Source organism: Ambystoma mexicanum, chromosome 9, assembly GCF_040938575.1.
Source record: "Ambystoma mexicanum isolate Mex_15411 chromosome 9, UKY_AmexF1_1, whole genome shotgun sequence".
Lineage (NCBI taxonomy): Eukaryota > Metazoa > Chordata > Amphibia > Caudata > Ambystomatidae > Ambystoma > Ambystoma mexicanum.
The window spans coordinates 243149443-243175311 of record NC_090931.1 but is presented as its reverse complement, the minus strand read 5'-3'; the positions used below and the strand labels follow the sequence as shown (position 1 = coordinate 243175311).

Sequence of the window (25869 nt, the reverse complement as noted above, 5' to 3'; positions counted from 1 at the left end):
GTAAATGCTATCTAAATTCAACATGAGTATAATTCATATTTGTCTTGGAAAACTACTAAATACAACTGCATCCAAATCTTCATGTGTGTCAATTATTGTGCATTATATGTTAAATAATTGATGATGTGTGGACACATCTATTTATCGTAAACTAGAAAGCAATATATCCTTTAGTTATTGAATGTTATTGGGTTCCAGTATTCTGTGACTCATTCTCATGAACTTAAAGATTGCCTTTATATGTTTTATCCCATATGACCCATCAGGAAATATTTCTTTTTGGATGTAATACATTTTCACACATGTGCATCACAAATCCATTACTCGCTGTAATGGATTTAACTCTAATGACCAAACACATGTCGCTCAATCCCTCCTCCAATCCAGGAATTGTTTAATATCGGGTATGAAAACAAGAGACACTGTTTACAAGACACATTAATAACAACATTTTATTTTATATCCAAATTGTTTTATGTGCCTTAAAGACACAACAATGTAAATAGTAGTTTTCATGTTTCTACAGTACTACCAATTTAAATTGTGATTATCTCTTGAAACATCTCCACTTCTGTACAAAAATAAGGCCACAAAATGTTAGTTTTAGCTAGATATAGGTCAGGATTAAAAACCTTTCATCATACAAAGTAAATACTAAAAATATATATATAAATGTCCTACTATGCATATGATCCTAAAATGCCAACATAAGTTTTACTTTTAACAAACTGAAGAATATCTTCACCTCTAAAACATGTAATAAAATCTGAAAAATACTTTAGACATAAACGTGTGTACATCTTGATCTGTTTGAGCTCTGTATTAAAATATCGAGATATTCCAACTTGATAGCAGCTTTATCGAGTGATCACCTTTTCACATGTGAATATTGAGTATATGATATCATTTAGCACGGTGTAAGATGAGGGTGGTCAGTAATGGCCCGTCTATATGCCTGCTAAAGGTCTAGTCACATAAACAGCCTCTAATCATATAGCACGGTTGAAAACCTAGGATTGAAGGCAAGGAGAATTTGTGAAACCCCAAGCTCATTATATTATGCAGCGCATGAACCAAACAGTCTTGGTCACAAATCTATCATTACACATGCTGTATTGGGTGGACTGCTCTGGTACTCTGCCTCATTGCCAGCCCTAGACCTATTGCAAGTAAAGACACATCCTCCTGGCTGTCAGCTGATCTTTGGCTGGCCACAGTGTTAATCAAGTCCATTCCATTCTATTGTTTAAGAGTAAAGTACTATTCAATGGCAGGATACAACTTAAGCTGCTAGTATGTGTATGAGTCGGTTACTAAGAAAGAGGTTGTTATTTGCCACTAGAATCCATTGCAGGGGTCCTCTCACACACGAATGTATGTCCTTTTGTCTGCCAAGGAGCGGTCTATGGAGCAAGTTAATTCCAGCGTTCTGCGGCAGGAGGTCATGATAGTTTGAAATGGGAGTTAGCATAGTCCAATGTTAAAGCTGACGGTGCAACAAACAATGTGAAAGTGTGTGTGTGTCTGCATGTATGTGTTTGTGTGTATGTGTGTAAGATGGTTACTTTCCAGGATTTATGCATAGGAAAAAGGACATGATCAGCTGTGCTCTTTGCAAGTTTGGCATGGAGAGCAAATTACACATTTACGCCCATCTGTTGAGATTCACCGGGTTGAGGAGGTTAGTCACAGAGAAGCAGATAGATCATATGTTCTCTTTACACCTACCACACAATATCCCTCAAGTGCATGCCTCAAGCTCTGATGCAACATACACTGGTGGACAGAGGTATTTTTCTTTCCAAAGGTCTCTTCTTTCTACAGTGGCCAAAGATTGTTATCATCATAGTTCTGATTGTTTCTGTAAAGATGGCCCTCAGCCTCTTAGTGGCGGTTTTCAATCTAATGCTTCAAACATTGTTGTATATAGTACAGGAATATACCCCCTGTTGTTATTTCATTGGATGATTGTGTGATCTGAAAACCTACTTCCACAGCATCATTCAGCACTCTGGCGCATCTTGACATTGTTCTGGTTGGATGACTAGACTTTTGTGCCTCAGTGATCTGCTGCTACTGTATCCCATAAAGGTGGCATTGACTTGAAGGATGTGTAGCATTTGCTTACCTTCATAGGAAGGAATCGCCACTAGGGTTCCATATGTCCTCTTTGAAAGGCTACACATTGAAAAGACTCATAGAAATATTAGAAATCGTGTGGAATCACAGACACCATGAATCTGTGCTCGACCTGCCTGCTTTTGACATTCAAGCCCTTTACACATTCTAAAATCTGCTTTTATTGGGAGGATCTAGTAAATAATGAAGAATGGCCCAATATTACACAATACTGTAAAAATCTGTTCCACTATGACATTCCTAAGCAAAAGCTTAGAGTGTCATAAGAAGCCAGTCCCCCATTCAATAGATCTGGACGAAATCCATTTTTTATAGAGAAATGTTTGTAGTTAAAGCAGCTTTCTCCTCATGTTATTCTTTAGAAGCACGTATTCTCTTCCATCTTTACAATCAAGGCACAGTTCAATTCTACTCCTTCTCATCCTGAATTCACTTTACGGAGTAAAAATTTCCATCTTCATTTTGGTGGGAAAAATGTTCTTGTTAAAAGTAAGTATTGGGATTTCAGGGTTATCAGAAAACGAGTATCAAGATACTTTTCATGAATGTATCTAATTCTACCCAATGAGTGAAGTTCTTTTGGACTCATCTTCTTGATCGTGGAAAGGGGTTTTGTGAAGAAATGCTTGGAAATGGAATATCATGTTAATAAAAAAATAAAATCCAGTTATTTTTTTAAAAAAAATGTGCAACAGGCCGGAATGTCCCTGATTCTGAAAGAATGGAAAATTAAGTGGATAGTAAGGACAACTATAATTGAACCTACCAAACATTTCAACTGTAATGAGACTAATTCTGTTCATGGTTAGGATTAAAATGCTTAAGATTCTATTTTGTTCCAGAGGAAATTGGCTGGTTGTAGAAAAGCTGTTAAAATATTTCTATCAATCCAGTAAAAAATGCCCACAGGAAAGTACTTTTGTAAAGTGGACAAATGTGTATGATATTGTGTAATAAAAACATAATGTTTCTGAATGGCCACTAACACAATTATCCACCCTCCCAATAAGGTTAGAATATTAAAATCCTAAACAATTTTATAAGGATAACATGCATTTATCATCTAACTGCAAACTCAACTTTTTTTAATGAAATATTGTACAGTCTGCACTAAACAGCAAATTTGTTCTCCGGTTCAGGGCCTGATTCTCAGAGATTTGCCCCGCAGCTAATCAACAGACACACTTGTGAGTGACTCAGATTTGGATCTGCTCCCTTACTTCCTAATACATAAACCTTAAGTCTGGTGCAAACCTGGAGATCCCGGGATCATCTCTGAGAGGCTCTTGAGCAAATCTTTGTGAAATGCATGTGCTTCATGCAGCTACAGATTTGCTCCAGTTTGTATGCTTTGTGAATCATGGAGAAGGGATCACCTGCAAAGCTGAGATGTCTGCGGGCATCTTCTCATTTGCTCCAGTGCTGATATTTGACAGTAAGGCCCAGACTATTTATAAAGGAATGTATTGCTGGCATTTTTATCTTTTTGGATTCATACCCATTTCTTTGTTCTTCTGGATTTTCTCATATAGATGGCACTGAACGGTTGAACATGTACCTCACTGCAACAGCCCAGTAAGTTCAGCAATGTTGCATATAGCATGTTTAGCATGAGAACTATTTTTATTCAACACCAAATGTTAACAATATAGAAGGACCGTTATTTGCTGGTGCCAGCTCTCCACACACGCTACATGCCAGTTCCCTTTCAGGCGATGGCTTATGATATGAAATCAGGTGCTATTTGAAGAACAGATGTTGCGCTTCTGAAATCAGTCTACAATTGCTTTCGGTTCTTCAGCTGAAGAAGATTATTCTTCAACACACCATCAATGCTTTCTGACTGTCGGTGTTCACCGGGATTGTGACAGTCCCTATACATGGGCCTTCTTCCTGCTGATGACATCTTTCACTGATGGTCCTTGATTAAAGGCATAGGAGGCATGTGCAGCAGTGCAGACTGTCTGTGGTTGGCTGTAACTCCCTGCGACATCACCTATAAGGACAACGATAACACAATGTAATCACAGTCATACACCAAGCAAATTATTCACATTCATGTAGAGTGGAATTAAGAGAGATTAGGGACATGTTGGTTATTTAGAATATAAGTATCTTCCTGAACAGAAGCATAAACTGTAGGTTAAGGGTGCAATATGCAATATGATCATACCTTTAAGCATCCTTAAATTTCAAGGTCTTGCAAAAGTTCAGAAATAGGATTTGATATTGTTCATTTTCTCACTTGTTTTAACTTAAATTCATCACTGCCTAATCAAATCAAGCATAACACATTGTCAATGAAAATGGGTTGCCAGGCATCTCTGCTGCTCAGTACACAATATTGTCCACTCTCATGGTGGGCACTGTTCCATCACATTGTCTCTGTCCACCAACTACTTACCATTGCTATGACTTCACATGTACTATCCCCTTTTCTCCCTTCTCACACTTTAAGATTTGATTGTAGACCCTGTTTCATCCTTAGCTCAGTTCTAAATGGGCAAGCAGTTGTGATTTGCAAACATCTCGGCCTCTCTTGGCCTGTACATGTGCTAAAATATTTCCTCATGTGGTCATTCATCATGAATGTGGTCATTTCCATATCTGATTGCATGGCTCTTAAAAGGCCTTGCAACTTTTCATGAATCAACATTTCAGATGTTCCAAAACATAGTTAATCCTCAAGAGCAAAGATGCAGATGGGACCTGACACAGCAATATTGGAATTGTGAAAACTCTGCATCTCTTTTAAATAGGTTTAGAGCAAGTTATGGTACAATATTGAAATGTGCCTAACCAAATCTAGCGTAGACCCAGGTGCACAGTAAATGTTCTTATGCTTGCATGTGCCAAGTGTGCATGCAACTTGCAGCAATTGCTACATTGTACGTGTAGGTGTAATCCCCGGTCCGATAGCACAGCGAGTAGAGCCCTCGCTTTGACATCTGTGCAGAGCCTGCTGACGCAGGTTCGAATACATGAGCACCACCCACTGTGGGTAATAATAAGCAGCGCTCATATACCAGAGGGTTTGTAGTGCTATATAAATGCTAAATTATTATTATTATTATTATTATTATTATTATTATTATTATTATTAATCAGACTGTCTGTGAACATGCCTTTTTCCAGGAACACTGCGCCCACCTGCAGAAGGTGCATATTCGTGGATCCATGGAGATCATCCCTGGGACATGAAGGGATGCGCTCTAGGATGTGCCAGTTCCTGCTGCCGCTTCCTTTGCAACTGCTGTGCCTTGTTGCACACCAGGCACATTAATGTGTTCCTATTATTATTTTTAAAAGGGTATTAATGGGAAATGAATTTCCGCTGATAATGCACACCCGACAGCCACTCAAAGCAATGCCTATGTGAGTTTTGGATGCTTGTATAACACCTATAAATAGTCGGAGGCCCAGGCGGCAAGCCCCCGGGATTGCCAGCCCATTGCCTCCTGCAGTCAAGTGTTATTTGCGAATGGGGGTCAAATTGGGGGATTTAACCATCACCACTTCCTCTACCCCCACCTGCAAATGCAAAGAGACGTTCATGGCTTTTACTGAGGCTTTAAAGGCTGCTGATCAATCCCCCCTTAACATACAGATGCACGTGACAGATGGCGGGGTTGCCACCTCTGTCACCAGATAGTTCCTATTTTAGGGGCAGTACTTATATGCATGCGACTGGCAGGAGATGCACGAACAATAAAATAAAGCAGGAATGGGTTGTCTGGGCCTCGGTTAGTATTTCTTCCAAAACTGAATTTGGAGGTTTTTAGCCCAAAATGTGACTTGCGAGTTTCAAATCACAACGTTCCACAAACACGGATGCATCTGCCTGTGACAAATAAGTATTTGTTTCTGAAAACCAATTGATTTGTGTAAAAACTGCAATGTGAAGAAAAATGTATCATATGCTCCAAAAAAATATTGTTCACAAGATGGAATTTGTTATAAATAATTATTTTGAATTTTTTTCCCCAAAAGAAAAAAGGGCTTTTCTAAAAATACAAATTGTTTTATTAAAGACAAATATATTCACTATTTGGACATTTAAACCCAACAATGCTTTCTCACAGGGTCCTTTTTTAGTGAAATTGCGTTTTGTTCATGAAATGAAACCAGAACTTCATGTTTACAGGTGAAAGTTCAGGTCCATCATTCATTTGTATTTATTTGTTGAAAATGAAAAATACTTTGCCTAGAAGCAGTGTACACGGGCCTTATTGATAGCTTGAGCAATCCTATTGCCAGGTGTTTTACAACCCTTTTTCTTAAAATTTCATCAGGGCGCCTTCCATCCAAGATTTTGATGATGTGGACCCGCCTGTTACGATGTGATGGGCGACAGCGCAGTCCGGAACGAGGCCGCGCATGCGCCTCTGAATAAAGGGGGCCCGTGCCTGCAGTTGCGGCCGGGGCTCCATTGCGAGGAGACCTGTCTCTGAGTATTCTTACGAAGTATGGGGGCGGGGGCATCATTTCGGAGGGGGACCCAGGGCCAATCCACTATTTAACATTGGCGACGAGGAAGCACCTGGTTGAGATTACCGGATGGAACATTCGATTCCGGAACGCTGTCTTGGCGCCCACTAGTCTGATTTAACCAATCTACGATTTCCCCCGATGCCCCATTTCAGCAACGTTTCACAAAATGTCCTGATTCTTACTATATTGCTCTGCACTCGCATCCTCTCTCAATATATCTATTGTTGTCATCGCTGCTACTTCCGGTTTCCTCAAACCAGGCAAATCCATGATCTCGCAGTTGATTGTTCATCATCACTATTGCAGTGCCCTAATGTTCAAATCTGAAGGACACCCACTAACACTGCACTGATGAGCTTCAATGAGTGTGCAACACAAACGTGGTTGCTTGTTGCATTCCTGAGAGCTGTCAGCCATGCTTTGATGTAGCTGTGTCTCATAAAGGAATGATAATTTCCTCCTATCTGCCAAAAAGCAAGTTTTTCAGCTACTTTGCATACCCATACTGCCTTGCTGTGTGGTTCTGATCTGGAAGTGAAGTTACAGTGATGACTATTGGGTGTAGGTGTGCATGGTTGGCGTTTTAGCTGCAATGGCATAGTCTGGTATCATGTTGTATTCTACTTAATACATTAATCAGGTGGTGGGGTGAAACAATAAAAAGGGACAGCATATGGCATACTATAAATACATCTTTGATATTAACAGATACATATTGATAAGTAATCCAGTAGTTATTGTGGTAAGGGGGCAGTAGAAAGTAAGTAGTTTGTCATTTATATAGCGCCTTTATCCCTTTGGCAAGTCCAAGGTTTGAGAAAATTCATCAGAGGAGTGTGGAAGTTATGTGTGCATTTTGGCCAAAGCAAAGCTGCGTAGGGGTGGCCAGGTCCCTACTAGCTACTCATATCGCTACCCATATCGCTACCCATATCGCGCTGGCACCCATATCGTGCTGGCAAGTGGATGGGTGCTTTAAAGATGACAAGAGAGTATGCAAGAGTAGTAGAACTCATTATGTGTCCTGCTAGACCAAATTGCTGTCATGGGGGATAGCTGCATTTTAATGGCAACGGTGCTGTGCGATCTATCATTGGCAATGGTGTATGGTTGCATACGTGTGAAGGCGGGCGATTCTGTGGGCCCCCACCTAGGAGAAAAGGTTCTTCTGAAGGGCAATCTTGATTTCAGGGGTGTGATGTCCCAGCAAAGGGGAACCAGAGGGGTGAAAGACACAACATTGGTAAATGGAGGAAACATTAGGTTGAAGAGAGCTTGGGTGCATAAAGTGCAAGGACACTGCTATTGGGAGACAGAGTCACCCAGGTAGCGGAGTGGGTGACCCCATAAATGGACACAATCATGTTTATAGGGAGCAAGTTTGAATTCCCAGCCACCATGCATAAAGGAGGCCGTGGACGTGAGTGAGTTTGTCGGAAATTGTAGAGGTAGAGAGAGCAAATTTCAGTCCCTTGTTGAGAGCAAAGGAGTAGAAGGGGAGTCCCATGTTGAGGCTGTTGAAGTAATCCAGTCTGCTCTAGAACCACAATGGTGAAGAATGTTATGGTAGTGTAATTGGTGAAAAGGGGATGAATTGTGTGGCTGTTCAGGAGGTTAAGTCTCATAGTTATAGCAGTGGAGCAAATTCAGTGTTGAAGTTTCATATTGCTGAGAACCTCCAGATTGCGTGCAAATTGAGAAGTCAGGAGGGAAGCACTTAGACGAGTGGTCAATATGCGTGCATTAGAGGCCTGGAGAAGGATTGTCGCAGTATTGGAAGAGTTGAGCATTGGGAAAAGCAATGCCTTCCAATTATGGAGAGGAGAATTGGAGTATCAGCAACAACAAAAGATGATAGAGGATTCCTAAGGGGATTATGAGTTTGAAGAGAGAGGATGAGAAGAGTGCGAAGTGGAGCAGATCAAGGCAAACCATTGCCGGAAACCTGCACTTGTGCAATGGAAAAATAAGTCCAATTGTTCCAGAAAATATAAAGGGAGTAATCAGCCAGATACGAAGACACCCAAATGAGGGAAGAGCCTTAAAAGCCAAGACTTGATGTCCTACCAAAGCATCAGAGGTGGGACAATTGAACCTCTAACTTATTTATATATAGAGTATTTGTAGTGTTGACCATCTTGAACATAAAAAAAGGTTCCCAATGAGATGGAAGTACTAGTTACAAATTCAGAAATATAACCCTTTGCTTGAACAGTTGTTATCATCACTGTTTGTGAAAGGATTCATTCACATTGAATGACGACAGGGATATCTGTCCATCTCCAACTTACTGGCACCTTTGATCCCCATGACCAAGGCAATCTTATAAATACCAATGTTTTATTTTATTTATATTTTTATTTATTGCGCATTTGTTATCTGCTTATACATCGGAATTGTGTTTCAAAGCACCAGGTGGTCTTCTTTGGGACACCAGAACAGGGAATTAGTGTGCAAGTGGAAATCACTGGCACCTGTGGTCACAGTGACCAAGGCAATCATGTAAGCACAGGTGGTTTCATAACAGTTGGTCCTTTTATGGCCAGCAGAGCAGGGGACTGCTGTCCAAGTCCAAATCAGTCACCATGACCCAGGAAAGCATGTATATGCTGGGTTTCCACTTCTACATCTTCCAGGCCTTTTTTGGGACAATGTTCGGGCTTCAGGACACCAAACATCCATACAAGACAGGACAGAAGTGCAGAAGCAGACCGGACAGGGCAGACCGAATCAACAGAACCAGGTTTATTCCACCACCCTAGACACGTGATGATGGAACTATCCCTGTTAGGCAGTCTTCCCATTTTCAATCTCTACTCATATCAGCTCACCCCTGCATAGACCAGTGTGTTAACACAGGGTTTGAATTTTGTCTCTACACAATATACCAACATAGATGGGTAGAATTAGAGTTACGTGGCTTTTTCTGGAAGATTAGATTGGCTGCATTTTTAATCGATAGCACAGGGCCAACACATACTCCTTTTACCCTGTTTTGTCCACCGTAGAATTTACACCTTCTGATAAAGAAACTCATTCAGAAATTCTTGTTTTTGAAAGAATGGTTCTTAGTGGTTTGTCCAGAACCATTTCTTCAGGTTCTCGCCACCATCACAACAATTTAGGTCTAAGAGAAAAACAGACTCTTAAACAACTCTAAGAATGTTGAGAACTGACAATAAAATCTGCCGACAAACGTGGAGATATCGTGTTAATGGACACCTCCAAATATGTCAACATGGTCAATGCCCTATTGATGAATTCCTCCCATTATACTTCCATCAGAATAGATCCTATGGATTCCATTATGTTTAGACTGCAGGAACTATGTATGGCATGAGTGGAAGGTGGTTTCTGATCATGCCAGGAAGCAATGCTCTTGACCCCTAGGGATGTGCGAACCGCGGTCTTGCACGCACTCCCCATAATTCCCAAATATCAGCAGGACACCCCATTGTTTCTTTATGTGGGTCTGTCCTTAAACCCTGTGGCAAATATCTGGATTACTTCTAACAACCCCTAGTTACAAGTATGCGGTCGCATGTGAAGGTCACCATGGCCACCATCCAATAGTTGGAAGGATATTCATTTGATAGCTCAACAGATATTTTGGTTATTTGCGATATAACCGCATTGTTTAACAACATCCCCCAGGAAGATGCGCTGGATGTGGTTGAACACTCTTAACCAGTGTCCACAACCCCATGAGGTCCCTACTATCTTTTTAATGGAGCTGCTACGCATCGCTCTATACGAAAACATTTTTGCCTTTGGCAAGTATTTGTTCCTGCAAATCAAGGTCACGGCAATGGTGGCAGTCTTTGCTCCTAGCCTAGAAAATATTTACATGGCAGACTTTGAAAATAATTATATTTTCAGTAACAATCCCTTTGAGCCATATAGCATTGACTGGAAGCGTTGCATTGACGACATCATGTTTATTTGGCATGGTGATTCAGCTACCTTGAAGTGGGAGAATGGGACAAAAGATTCCCACCAATCCCCTCACGCCCCTGGCCTAGAGGATCGCGGCCCAAACACCCGCCACGAGAGGAGTTTGCCTATCAACCAGACGACCAAATACCCTGGTACAGGAACATACGGATGTGCCCACCAGCCTGCCCACCAGCCTGCCCTGCCCAAGCCGACACCTGCGGCATGGATGAACTCGACTGAACCATTCAACAGTAAATAAACACATCGTTAGAGATGCCATGACGACCTAGCCAACGGTTAGAACACCCGTGCAAACAGGCACACTGGACACTCCCACACCAATCCACACGAAGAACATATTCAGTGCTATGAAGTAGGTGACGGACACACCCACTGACGCGCATCTTTATTATTTTTCACATAGGTTTTTCAAAACGCAGAAACGCAAGACGCACAACGAACTCATCTAAAATGCTTACTGACGCTTCTCCTAACCCATGCATTGCGATGAGAAATATAACGAAGACATGATACTGGGGATAAAGCAATATGATACCGTAACTTAAAGTGCCGTGCATCAAACATCCCCACCTATGCACCAGGCCCAAGTAGGCCGCAAGCAAGAGCCTCCACGAACATTGAACGAGCAAGAGTACAATTGCTGACCCTGCAGAATGAGCCTGGCGAGAACAGACAGCCAAGGGAGCAATGTTGCAAACTCGCATACTACAAGCCGAAGCCAAGGTCACACCTGCAAACTAAGCCAGACACACAGTGGAAAATGCAACATTAAATGTGCAGAATTCTGCCTCAACCATGGTCTCTCCTCACGTGACCAAGCCAAACCTAACAGGGTGCCAGACCCAGAAGGGAGGAGGCGCCTGGGTCCCACGTTTTGAGACACAGGCAGCAACCATGAAGCGACTCAATGGACACCTGCGGCGGTGGGAGTAGTCTGCTCTCAAGCATATGAACAAATCCACGCATTGTCTGCACAAACACATAGTTACACATTGTTGCAAATGGCAGGTGCACCGCAAGCTGGGAACAACGATGGTCCCAGGCTGTGGGGCTCGCGAGTGGACCAATCAGAACATGGGGCACTCATCACTGTCGCCATTAACATTAGCCAATCATCAGGGGTCTTCATGTAACAATTTTCATGTATCTAATAGAAGGGACAACCCAAGTATACCACCTGACTGACCCTTAACCACTAACAGCGTTCTCTATACGTATGCTATACTAACCCTACCACTCGAGGAACCAATCCAGAGTGACGATAGGTTTTTTGCTAACTTTCCCAGGTGACACGAGTAGCGCGTCATACTGAGGCAAAAAGGGCCTGCGAGCCCCACGAATTTCGAGAGTCAGGACGGACGCGTACGATCCTTGACCCATCCCTGCCGTTGTTTAATAAACAGCAGAACCACCTTGCTTCTTGCCTGTGCTTCGTCTCATTTTTGGGATACGCGGGAGGAGTTGGGGCCTCCCTGCCTGGGGGTCCGCGGACGGCCCAGCAGACCCCGGGAGAATTTCCCCCCGACAAGAGACACAGAAGTAGCAACAACATCAGCACAAAGGGGAGCAATTGGTAAAGAAGAAATGGGAGGAACGGATCTAATAGACTTAAAAACAGTAACGATTAGGGGGAAAAAGACAGATTGGGGGTTGTCACTCCTTGATAACTTTTGTAGTGAGGAAGAAGAAGGAATGGAGAAGGAAGAAGGAAATAGTGAAAGGGAAAGCCTAGATAAATTATACATCACCCAGACAAATAGAGAATCACCATGGGCCTGCAGGAGAAAGGAAGAACTGGAGGGAAGTGAGGGGGAAGAGCAAGGAATGGCGGGAAGGCAGACACGTGCAGCTACACCCTCATCATCCCGTCCAACATGCCCCACCACCTCACACTCATCCCGTGCAACATGCCCACCTACACCCGCACCCGCCCGTCACAAACTCACACCCTATGCAGGCAGGCTTAGAGATCTCCCTGGACGCAGGCAGGAAGAACGAATACACACGCCCACATCAAATAAAGGAAATGATAAAAGAAGGGGAAGAGATGGAGGAGAAACAGTTACGAGCAGGGGAAATATGGACACAATTGACGATGTAGACGACACGGAAGAAGAGGAGGGATACACGGACTCGACTTTGGGGAACCCAGGGGGTCAAACAGGACACAACTTAATGCCACTTCTGGAGAGGGGAGGGGTTAGACCACAATACGTCCCTTGGAAGCATGCAGACAAGGAAAATATAAAGTGCAGGCTCCCATCATTAAGTGGAGGTGTGGGAAAATGGATGTATGAAATGGAAAAACACACCGCAGGACAGAAACTGGCAGTAGGGGATGTAAAGGGCCTTCTAATATCAATATTGGGGGATACAGCAGATGACATCTGGAAGAGAGCAGGCTTCCCCGGGGTCACAATAACAAACACATCACACGATGGGGCACCATTCGCAAACTGCAGACATGCATTATGGCAAGCACTGAGGGTAGAGTACCCAGACACATCAGACATAGGAGCAATTACATCACGCAAGATGCGTGAGAACGAAGATCCTGTTGATTATATCCAGGAAATTCAAGAGAAGTGGCGTATGGAAACTAGAGAACAATGGGACAAAACACCATCAATATTCTATCATATACTAATACAAGGGCTCCCAGAAGCAGTTCAGAAACAACTGAAGAAGGTAGTGGGGATGGAAGCAAAAGCATGGCCAGAAATACAACTGACGATAGTACATCATTGTAGGACATGGCAAGAAAAGATGAAACAGAAGGAAGAGGATAGAAAAGCGGAAGAGGCTAAATTGGTACAGAAAAAACTTACTAAATACACGATGGAAGGTGCACTAATAACTACACCTACAACAATGACTCCAAACCCCACACAAGTAGTGGCTGCACAAGATCCCTCCCAAATACAATCATCACAGATTGTAGCACAACAGCTGCCACCACCCCAACCATACACGACTAACATGGGAGGAGGATACTCAACGCCAGGAGCTGGATATTATAATTATAACAGGGGAAGGGGAGGCATGATGAGGGGGAGGGGATACGGCTATAACACACAACAGCAAGGGGGAGGATTCAGAAATTTCTACCCCACCGGGCAACCAGTATACCAGGACAATTCAGGGAGCTTTCCATGGAAGAACAGGGAACCACCAGTATGTTGGATTTGTGGATTACTAGGGCACATGTCACGCACATGTAGAATGAGACCCGACACACCAGCATGGGGAGAACAGGGACAACAAGGGCCTACAAGGGAACAGCAGGGCATCCAACAACAGCAGGCACTGCAACCGGGAAACGTGCACCAACAACTAGTAACACAACAACAGCCACAGACATATTCACTACCACAACAACAGGTAGCGATAACACAACAACGTCAAGTGCAGCAAGTACAGCAACCTGCCCAAATTCAAGACCATAAAATAACCTCTACCAATACACAACTATAGCAAACACAACTGGGAAGGGTGACGGTCCTGGGACACAACCCTTACACAGGAAGTGGTCAATCATTATACCCACAATAGGACAGCCCACAGACGGCCTTGGTGTGTCCCATCCTGTCGGTAACACCTAATAGTGCGGAGGAACCACGCAAAGAGGTAACGATAGGTGACAAAAAATTATCATTCCTTGTCGACACCGGGGCGACCCGGTCTTGCATAAGGGAAGCTAAATTTAAGATGTCAGGTGAGGCCATGAACACCCAAGGATTCTCAGGGGCTAGGGGGTTGGTTCCCTTTACTGATAGCATTCCCTTATCGATAGGGGATTATGACATGTCCGTCCCGCTTTTATATTCTAAGGACTCACCAGTAAACATACTTGGGAGAGACATAATGAGCAGGTTGAATATGACGATCTCCTTTACGGAGGACGGCATAATTTGCTCCACTCCTGGAATAAACATGCTCACTGCACGCCAAATTATGCAAGCATACTGTGGACAGACAGTGATTAGGGCTGAGCCAGTATATGGCGAACTGTTCCAGTACGGAACAGACATGGCATTCGCATGGATGCCAGGAATAGAAGGAAAGATCTGGAGTAGGCCAACAGCTTATTTGTTTAGACCAGAAACACCAGCCAATGAACCAGAAGGAAAGGTGATTTCAGTGAGCATGGAGAGCATTATAGCAACTGCTGATTATATCGCAGTACATGCCCAAGACAGGGAAGGAAGAGCATGGAGGGCAGTGATAGCCCTAGCTGAGGGATGCAGGCTCACCCAGGTGTCAGACGAGGAGCTCTTTTCAGAAGAAAAGGAAGAAGGTGAAATGGTATTTATGATGAGTGTAGAGATATGGCTAAGAGTGACATACAAACAAGTGGCACAGAAAATTGCAATGGCACTTGAAGCACCCACATCCACCCCAGTTCCCTTCTTTGAGGAGGATATGGCAAAAGTCCCAACATCATTATGGACTACTAGTCCCTATGACGTGGGGTGCATAAAGAGTATAGGGGGAGTAAGAATAAAATTGAAAAAAGGTGCAATACTCCCTAGAGTGAAGCAATACCCACTATCAAAAGAGGCAGACGAGGGCATATATGAAACAATAACGGCCCTTATAAATAATGGCATATTGGTACCATCAGAATCACCATGTAACACAGCCATATATCCAGTGCGCAAAGCTAAAGGAGGGTCTTGGCGTTTCATCCAGGACCTCAGGCCCTTGAACAACATAGTGGAAGCAGAATACCCCATAGCAGCAAAACCGGCCACAATATTGTTTGGCATTCCAGCAGAGGCATCACGATTTACAGTGATTGACCTCAAAAATGCCTTTTTCTCAATACCCCTGCATCCAGACTCACAAGATCTAACAAGCTTCACGTACAGAAACACAAAATGGAAACACACCAGACTGCCACAAGGGTACTGTGAGTCACCCTCAATTTTCAACAGAGTAATACAGATGGACTTGGGAAACATTGAATTGGAAAGCACAGTGTTGCAGTATGTTGACGATATAATAATTTGCAGCACAAGCGAAAAAAATGCAGAGAGGACTCCTTGAAGATGCTGACAATATTGGCTGAAAAGGGTTACAAAGTAGACAAAGAAAAGTTACAGTACTGTCAGGAACAGGTACTATACATTGGTCAGCTCATATCCCAATACGGAAGAAAGATTGCACCACAAAGAGCACAGGCCATATCAAAAACGCTGTTGCCACAAACAGTGAGGGAACTGCAGCAGTTCCTGGGACTGTGCAACTACTGTAGAGCATGGGTATTTGATTACAGCTCATACATAGGACCCCTACTTGAGGCATTAAGAGAAGCTAACAAAGGGGAGAAAAAATTGGGGTGGACAATGGAAATGAAAGAGGCCTTTGATGAACTGAAAGATGCAATATCAACTGCTCCGGTACTGGCCACCCCAGATTATGAACGACAATTCTTTATATTTTCACATTGTGACTCAGCAGTAATGAAAGCAGTGTTGGCTCAAAAAACAAGCATGGGTTACAAACCAGTAGCATTTTACAGCGGTCACTTGGATCCTGTAATGTTAGGACATTTCCCTTGCGAACAAGGTCTCGCCGCAGCTACCTTTGCGGTAGAGAAAGCATCATCAATTACAATGGGGTGCCCAACCACACTATTTGTGGAACATGCACTATTTGCAATATTGAACAAGCCTAAGTCCACACTAACCACGCAGAGGGCGTCAGGTTATGAGATCATCTTATCTAGACCAGAATTATTAATTGTTAGATGCAGCAAAGTTAATCCTGCAAGGTTTATAGCAGAAATCATTGAGGAAGGCGACTATGCACATGATTGTACGCAGACTACCGAAATGTACTCATGTACTAGGAAAGTTGAAGAGGACGCGCTAAATGGAGGAGATCTCTTGTTATGATATGATATGGTATTTGTAACGCGCCTATACACAGGTGTTTCAAGGCGCGACGAGGCAGGGAGGGGAGGAACAAGGGGAGACATAACAAACGATCCTACTAGGCCAGGTGTCATTCAGATCGCGCAAGTGCAGGGGTGGGGGAGGGGGAAAAGTGCAAGGGGAAGGGGAGGGGGGGAAGTGCAGTAAGGTAAGTGGCGTAAAGTAATAAATAAAAAAAAAGGGCCAGCTGGTGGCAAGTGCAAGGTAAGTGCAGAACAAGTGCTGGGGAAGGGGGGGGCTGTAGGGATACAGAGACAGTCCCGCAGTGCAGAGGGGTTCCAGGGGATCAGTGGCTGGGCCCAGGACCGAAGGCCGTTTAGAGTGGTCCAGTTGCAGGATCAGTGCAGTTTAGTGAAGAATTTATTAGCTGTTCAGCAGGGGAGAGGGAGAGAGAAAGCAGATGGGTCATCAACAATAGACCAAAGTGATGGGATAAGGAGAACTGGGGCAGCAGTGGTAAAAATGACAGAGGAATTGGTGTGTGTGGCGGTGAAATGCGTACAACTACCACAACATTACTCTGCTCAAGCAGCAGAATTGGTTGCACTGATCTTGGCGTTGAAGGAAAGCTTTGACAAAAGAGTGACTATATATTCTGACAGCGCATATGTCACGTCCACTGTCCACTCAGGATTGTCCAAATGGAGGAGAAGAGGGTTTAGGAGAGCTCACGGCACCCCAATGCAACATGCTCTCTTGTTAGCTGAGTTAATTGAAGTAATACATGATCCCCAAGAACTAGCTTTGGTCAAATGTCTCGCACACACTAACGGAGAAGATCATATCTCAAAAGGAAATGCAGCAGCAGACGCACATGCAAAGTATGCCGCATATTTTGGTGAGATATGGAACCCCCCAGAGTCAGAGAGAGGGAGAGGGAGGGGGATAGCTAAAGAGATGTTGATGAGAGAAGGGTACACCCATCTCCCAGCCACACAGATAATGGAGTTACAAGCGGCTGCACCAATGGCAGAAAAAGAAATATGGGTAAAAAGAGGATGTACAATGTCGCCAACTGACACCCTATGGCGCCAGGGTAACACTGGAAAGATGGTAATGCCATTGGCACTATTGAACACCGCCCTGAGCCAACTCCACCACCCAGCCCACGCAGGCAAGGAAGTTATTGCAGCACGAATTAGGGAAGATTGGTTCTGTCCCGAGTTAAATTCCCATGTGACAAATTTTATCAGCAATTGTCTCACATGTCAACAGTTTACGGCCGGTCACACGCTGAAAGTGATAAAAGGTACTATACCCCGGCCAGATGGACCCTTCCTGCACATCCATATTGACTACGTTGATATGATCAACGTATGTCAAGGAAATAGGTATATGATTGTAGTAGTATGCCCATTCTCCAGGTGGATTGAGGCAGGACCCTGCTCACATCCAGATGCATTCAGAGCAGCTACATTTCTAGTGAGGGAGGTTTTCCCCAGGTGGGGAGTGTGCGAGGTACTGCGGTCTGATAACGGCCCGCATTTCGCTAATGAAATGTTCCAGCACATCACATCCTTACTGAACATCAAGCATAAATTTGCATGTGCATATCACCCGCAGGCCAACGGTATATGCGAACGCCTGAATGGCCTACTGAACGAGGCAATTGCAAAGATACAGCAAACAACAAAGAAGAGTTTGTTGTATTGCCTTCCGCTAGCTCTATTTGAGCTAAGGAATAGACCAGGCTCCGACCACCACCTCACTCCTCATGAGGTGGTGACCGGACGTCAAATGCGCCTTCCTCTAACGCCAACATCAAGGGCATTCACAGACTATGAAAACACTGCAACTGTTCTTGGTGATGAAATGTACCAATATGTGTCTTCTTTGATTACTAATGTAGTGTTTGTGTCCCAACAGCTCGAGCGCACGTGGGGCGGGTCTAAGAGTTATCAGCAAGAAGACGAGGACCAAGGATCGGAAAAGGAAAAACTGTGCAAAATTGCTAAAGGTGACCACGTGCTACTCCGCAATTTCAATAGAAAGTGGAACAGCCCACGCTTCACTGGTCCCCACCTTGTAGAGGAGGTATCTACGAGAGCAGTAAAGTTGCAGGATAGGCGTGCTTGGAATCATCTACACGACGTAAAGATCTGCAAACTCCAGACCCGCCCTAGCGTCACCGACAGGGCCATTGGAAGAACAGCAACAGCGTAACCCAGGGAGGAAGAGACTTCTACCACAGCTGACGACCTAAGTGTCTCCATACCCTGCCACCCCCCAGATTCCCCAGAGACAACTACTGAAATAGAAACTGGTAATTCCCATACCGCCCACCCCATGGTCACACGATCAAAGAGTAAAGAGACTTCCAACAGTTGACCACCAAACCCTCTGCCCATCGACCTCCTACCCACTACAGTAACCACCCAATTGAAGGACATTGTCTTGCACATATTGTTGGGTGTCCTGACCCACGTTTGAGCTATCATGCTGCAACATTTGGTGCTGTGGGCTTAGAAAATCCAAGATGGCCAAAAAGCCCACAAGTGCGCCAGAATCCGGGAGAACCACGCAGTTTGTGCGCACACCAAAATGGTTACCTAACTTGCCACCCACCAGTGTAAAGAAAGATCTTTGTTAACAAAATCCACTGTTACTGATGTCAAAAAGTTGCTGAAATCGTGACTCATTGGACCACTTTAAAGATTCAACCCTTTTATGGGGTTCCACATAACCATCTTACTGTAAGGAGCCCCATCAAAACAATGTTAAGCACGGATTTACTACCATGTAAGAACCATTCCTGTTTGGAATGCATTAATCCAAGAAAAATCCCCAAAATGGTTGCATTACCAGTACTCACCACTATCAGAAAGCCGGCGTTTTAAAACAACACCAGATTTTTTTTTTTGTGTAAAACTGAATAAATGAACCCAAAGCAGGCCAAAGAAAGACTTACTGAGAGGTGGATACAATGTAAAGTTATATTCTGAAGTGACTTGAATGTTCATAACAAGACTGGCTGAGCTCTGCAGGTCTGCAGCAGCCTAACTGAAACTGGATTTAAAACTACCAAAAATCGAAAATGTTTAAATTAACTGAGTGACCTACTTTTGAGTGGCACATAGTTTGTCACTGTTGAAATGTCATAGTTTTGAACTTAGAATCAGCATTCTAGCTGCATATGTAAACATTGTCTTGACTTAAACTGGGTAACAAAAAGTGACATTAGCTGGGGCCTGGCTTAAGGAACTGAATTCTGCCCACCAGCTACCCCCGACAGGAGTTGAGGCTTGCACAACTGCTGTGTTCCCAGGCCTACCTGCCTTTTGCTGTTCCCACCCAAAAGGGATATGTGACTTCTCTGATTGAATTACCAAGGGACTGCTAGAGACTAAACATAGGACCCAGGCAGAGGGTTTATTGAAGTGGCCATAAATGGCTTCCTCTTGAACAATGGGCCTTCCAGGGCCCAGGCAGATGGTTTATTGCAGGGGTAATAAAAATGGCTTCCTCTTGGCAGAAACTGGGAGGGGGAGAAACTGGAGACAGAGGCTGAGCTTGAAGAAAGTGGAAAGACTGGTTTCTGTACCATGTGACCTGAAAAGACACACCCCTGGGGCCAGAATATGGTTTTAGAAAAAGATGAATAACTCATAGTACGGATTTGTGAAAATTATTTAAATGATACCATAATTCTTGTGATTTTTCTGCCCACATTTTAAGAGGTTTTTAGAAGCGGTGGCATGATCTGGGGGCAAACTAGCAGTTAAGAGGGTATTACTTAAAATGTATGCATGTTAAAAATCTGACACTTCATCAAGTAATGTCCATACTCCTTGCGCACATGTGTATAAATTTGGGGTAATGTCCGATATTACGAAACCAGTTAAAAAGTGCAAATGTTGCCATTTCTGAATGCAAGCTCCCAGGAAGAGCAGATTTGGACAGGGTATACCTCCTGTGATATGGAATGGGTGCATGTAATTTTAAACAAATGTGTACCTGTGCACATATGTCTTTTGGGTCAAAATATAGATTGTGTGTAATTTGACAGGGGTGGGTTCTCTGTACCATAAACAGACCTCATCATGATGACACTTCATTTCATTCCCCCAATCAAGGGGAAGAGGATGAAGTGGCCAATGAGAAGTGGAGAGGGGTAGGGCCTAGGAAGCTAGCCTCTCCACCCATTCTCAAAACACATAAAAGCAGACAGTCAGGACAGATAGAGACATTCAATTCCATCTGCTGCGGGACGCTCTGCCGGGAAAATCCATACTTTACCTCCATCAACCTCCAGAGAGCCAACATAGAGACTTCAATCTATCCACCTTCAGAGACCAAGACTTTACTTCAGAATTTGTAGCAGAGAGGTCAACTACAAGCTAAATCCCTCTTCAGCAGGCCTCAAATCATTGCCATTATCACAGCCAGGCGAGCTGTTTGAATCCTTTGCAAGAACTCTTGCCATTTGCCAGAGAGCAGTGTTGTATCCAGAGAGAGACCAGCTGAACCAGAGACCGCTGTATCCGGACCCACAGACCTGATCAGAACCAGAGACCCAGACCAGACCAGCAGAGTAGAGCTGACCCCGACGCTGTGCGCAGAAACCGTCCGTGGCGAGGCCTATTTTCTAAATATATTGTGAGTACCTAGCAGAACTGTGCAGAACCAATCTCTTAGTTAAAATAATATAATTCAATCTATTTTAATCTAACCAGAACTGCCTCCTTACTGTCACTTGTCTTTTTGAACTTTAAAATTTCAAATCTGAAAAACGACCTTTACCATATCGCTCATATCTCCGTGACCGTTTGTCTCCCCTACACTTTTGCCGCAATCGCGAAAAACGCACTCGCGAATTTACCGCGATTTGCAAATTTCTCCACGTGTGAAAACAGCAGTTTCTTGCTTTCCTTGCTAAAAATTCGTTTGCCTCTTAAGAACCATCCCTGAATCATTGCTAGAGTGAGCGTGGACTAATATTAACTAGATACCACTCACCCTGAACCTCCAGAGGGAATTAAAATCATTTTAGCACATTTTCCAATATATTGCTATCACATATAAAAGCATCTTGCGCCTATGTTTCAAACTTCTGTAGTCTAAGCTTGCTGGGGTGAACTGAATTACATTTGATTGCATTTCTGAGAACTGTGTGCTTTCCTTCCATTTCCTTGCGTTGCATAAAAGGGGGGGTGAATTGCCAGAGAAAAGTGATTACATTGTTTTGTTGAAATCATATTGAGTATTTTCTGTATTGCTTTTTTCATTCAACATTACATCCATCTGAACTTATATAAAGTATTCTCTACCACCTTATTCTTCTGTTCCTATTCACAAGTGTGCTAGTGCCAGACTATCCATTATTGATTACTGCTCAGATTAAGTGTGATATTCAATTATTAATTATTATAAAGTGTGATATATATATCGATTGTTTAAATTATCAAATAAACCTTTTAACTTGCAAAACAGAACTACTTCTTGGCTCAGTGGGGTCAGGGGGATTCCAAGAGAGGGGTGTTATATAGGGGTAGTCATCCAGAACGCATGAACTGGACATAAAGATATATCAATAAGGGTTTTCATTCAGTATTCTAGACTAGGTGTTGACTTAGCTGTAGTGTTGAATTGAATCCTCTTACAATATACACATGTAAACACTTGAATGTTCTCTTTTTTCTTTCTCGCACATGCAGGTACCGCGTATTATTGTATTGCTAAGAAAACAGATAACTAATAAAGTCCATTGCCCAGGAGTAGATGCTACCCTCAGACGATAACTACCCTATCACACCAATTTGTCTATCACATAAAAAGGCCAAAGTACCTAAAAAGAAGGAGGGTACGTGTCTACTACACAGCATTTCTCTTGGCCATAGAACAATCAATGCCCCATCTTCACCAACACTTGCCTGCCCTAAGAGACAGATCGCTTAGATTGGCGTGGGAACAACTCTTCGCCTGGGCACTGAACGACTACTTGATAGGGAGAGCTTGAAAACAACAACTAACACTAATAACAAGCATATTGAGAATTTTCAGGCGGGCAACTTTAACGTCGCAAGAATAAGCTGCCGGACTGCAGCAAGGTAAGAGCAAAATGCCGGTGAGACTAGCTTCTGTAATAAAGATGATAGGGATTTTGATGATCACTGGGTTTTTGGCTGCCTCTGTATGGCAGAAAAGTTATGCTATCAATATTTTGGCTGTACCCAAACCTAATGTACCCCCACCCACGGCTGCAACAGGTGTTACGTCAGGTGGTACTAGCAAGCCTCCACATAAGGGAAATCGAGTTAAACGTAGCACATACTCAGATAATAAAGGTATTGATAATTACATAACAGATTCAGCACACGTCTCGAACAACATGTGGTACCAACACATGACCCAAATAGGTAAGCAGACAACAGAAGACAGCTGCTACATCTGCTCATTGACCCCATGCGCCATGAGCGCTTCTCGAACATTCGTTGCCACGGAAATAGATGAAAAGACAGCATGATGTATAATATACCTGGCACTGTTCCAAACGAGAGGGAGATTTCAAGGGACAGTGGTGAGACTGGTGTGGAAAACGCGAGACACGTATCCATACGAAAACAACTTCCTCAAGACTTATTTGAGTTACCACAAAAGCAGTTTGCATGCTGAAGCATTCAGATACGTGACAAGTGGTCCTGAAAAGGGAGAAACAAAGAAAGTAACACTACAATACCTACCATGTGACTGGTACGCCACTGAAGTTCCTGGTACACAAGGATGTTGGGAAAGACCACTGGTAACAATAACAGGGAAGGTGTACATGGACAACAAATGGGACATAGGAGTGATTGGCAGCAACATGGTAACAAGAGAAAATATTACAACTATTGATGAACACAATAACAGATGTTGGACGATTTGGGGCAAGTACGTACCCATGATGACGTGGATGGAGAAGGATGAAGACCCAATGAGCATACTGCCGCTGTCTGCACCTAAGATATGCTACCAACATAGAGGAGAAGTGGACGTGGGATACAACACCAACTGTGCAAGCATGATAGAGTTACCTGAGGGGGGAGCAGGAACAGCAGTTTTAATGGACCATGAAGGATGACAGCTGGTTTTCAATGTTATGGTCATGGATGCCATCTTGGCTGTCGGACGGACTGAAGATTATAGTTGGATGCATAATACTGGCTGGAGCCCCACTGATCATAATAAGATTTTGGAAGGCCCGGAAGGCATGCACTACAGACGAAAGGATCGAAATGGTTGGTATGCACCCCTTGATGCCGACAGATGATGGCCAGCACACAGGGACAATAATAAAAGAAAGAGAAAAACTGCGCAAACAGATCATCACCAACCACCTGGACCCACCATCTGTGAAGCTCGAAAACCCAAGAAACCCAAGGAGCTACATAGGGAAATGGGTATACTGCACACCTGGAGGAACCTGTGTATATATGTATTGGTCATTTGAAGACCATGTCAACCACTATGGACACTTGGGAGGAGTAACTAAAATATGGAGAGTAAGAGGAGATAAGGAAAAAGATATGTTTGTGGTCGACAAGTCGACCAGAGGGGGGACTGAAGTGGGAGAATGGGACAAAAGAGTCCCAACAATCCCCTCACGCCCCTGGCCTAGAGGATCGTGGCCCAGACACCCGCCACGAGAGGAGTTTGCCTATCTACCAGACAACCAAATACCCTGGTACAGGAACATACGGATGTGCCCACCAGCCTGCCCACCAGCCTGCCCTGCCCAAGCCGACACCTGCGGCATGGATGAACTCGACTGAACCATTCAACAGTAAATAAACACATCGTTAGAGATGCCATGACAACCAAGCCAACGGTCAGAACACCCGTGCAAACAGGCACACTGGACACTCCCACACCAATCCACACGAAGAACATATTCAGTGCTATGACGTAGGTGACGGACACACCCACTGACACGCATCTTTATTATTTTTCACATAGGTTTTTCAAAACACAGAAACGCAATACGCACAACGAACTCATCTAAAATGCTTGCTGACGCTTCTCCTAACCCATGCATTGCGATGAGAAATATAACGAAGACATGATACTGGGGATAAAGCAATATGATACTGTAACTTAAAGTGCCGTGCATCAAACATCCCCACCTATGCACCAGGCCCAAGTAGGCCGCAAGCAAGAGCCTCCACGAACATTGAACGAGCAAGAGTACAATTGCTGACCCTGCAGAATGAGCCCGGCGAGATCAGACAGCCAAGGGAGCAATGTTGCAAACTCGCATACCACAAGCCGAAGCCAAGGTCACACCTGCAAACTAAGCCAGACACATAGTGGAAAATGCAACATTAAATGTGCAGAATTCTGCCTCAACCACGGTCTCTCCTCACGTGACCAAGCCGAACCTGACAGGGTGCCAGACCCAGAAGGGAGGAGGCGCCTGGGTCCCACGTTTTGAGACACAGGCAGCAACCATGAAGCGACTCAATGGACACCTGCGGCGGTGGGAGTAGTCTGCTCTCAAGCATATGAACAAATCCACGCATTGTCTGCACAAACACATAGTTACACATTGTTGCGAATGGCAGGTGCACCGCGAGCTGGGAACAACGATGGTCCCAGGCTGGGGGGCTCGCAAGTGGACCAATCAGAACATGGGGCACTCATCACTGACGCCATTAACATTAGCCAATCATCAGGGGTCTTCATGTAACAATTTTCATGTATCTAATAGAAGGGACAACCCAAGTATACCACCTGACTGACCCTTAACCACTAACAGCGTTCTCTATACGTATGCTATACTAACCCTACCACTCGAGGAACCAATCCAGAGTGACGATAGGTTTTTTGCTAACTTTCCCAGGTGACGCGAGTAGCGCGTCATACTGAGGCAAAAAGGGCCTGCGAGCCCCACGAATTTCGAGAGTCAGGACAGACGCGTACGATCCTTGACCCATCCCTGCCGTTGTTTAATAAACAGCAGAACCACCTTGCTTCTTGCGTGTGCCTCATACTCATTTTTGGGATACGCGGGAGGAGTTGGGGCCTCCCTGCCCGGGGGTCCGCGGACGGCCCAGCAGACCCCGGGAGAATTTCCCCCCGACAACCTTATCAGAGTTCATCGATTGGCTCAATGCTTGTAAATCCAGCCTCCAATTCACCCACTATTGGAGTTGTGACCAGGTTTTTTTTTGGACCTACCTGTCAAGCATGACCGCGGCAGACTGTATTCAGTTTTATATCGCAAAGAAACTGATAGAAATACCTGCCTTTTCTTTAGTAGCCAATACCCGCAAGCTCTTCATGAAAATCAACCATACAATCAACATCTCAGGGTAAGATGCAATTGCACCTTTAAAGACGACTTTACCACACATGCCAACGATCT

General features: G+C 44.0%; 1 protein-coding gene across 2 annotated transcripts in view; it reads right to left on the bottom strand.

Moving 5' to 3' along the window:
* Positions 1–434: 434 nt before the first annotated feature.
* The window catches only part of ROBO4 (roundabout guidance receptor 4), a 969314-nt gene continuing 943879 nt past the window's right edge, over positions 435–25869 (bottom strand). For both annotated transcript variants that reach the window (XM_069614539.1, XM_069614540.1), the window contains exon 20: positions 435–4135. In XM_069614539.1, coding sequence (XP_069470640.1) covers positions 4014–4135 — 122 coding nt within the window. In that variant the 3' untranslated portion in view covers positions 435–4013. The remainder of the gene's footprint in view (positions 4136–25869) is intronic.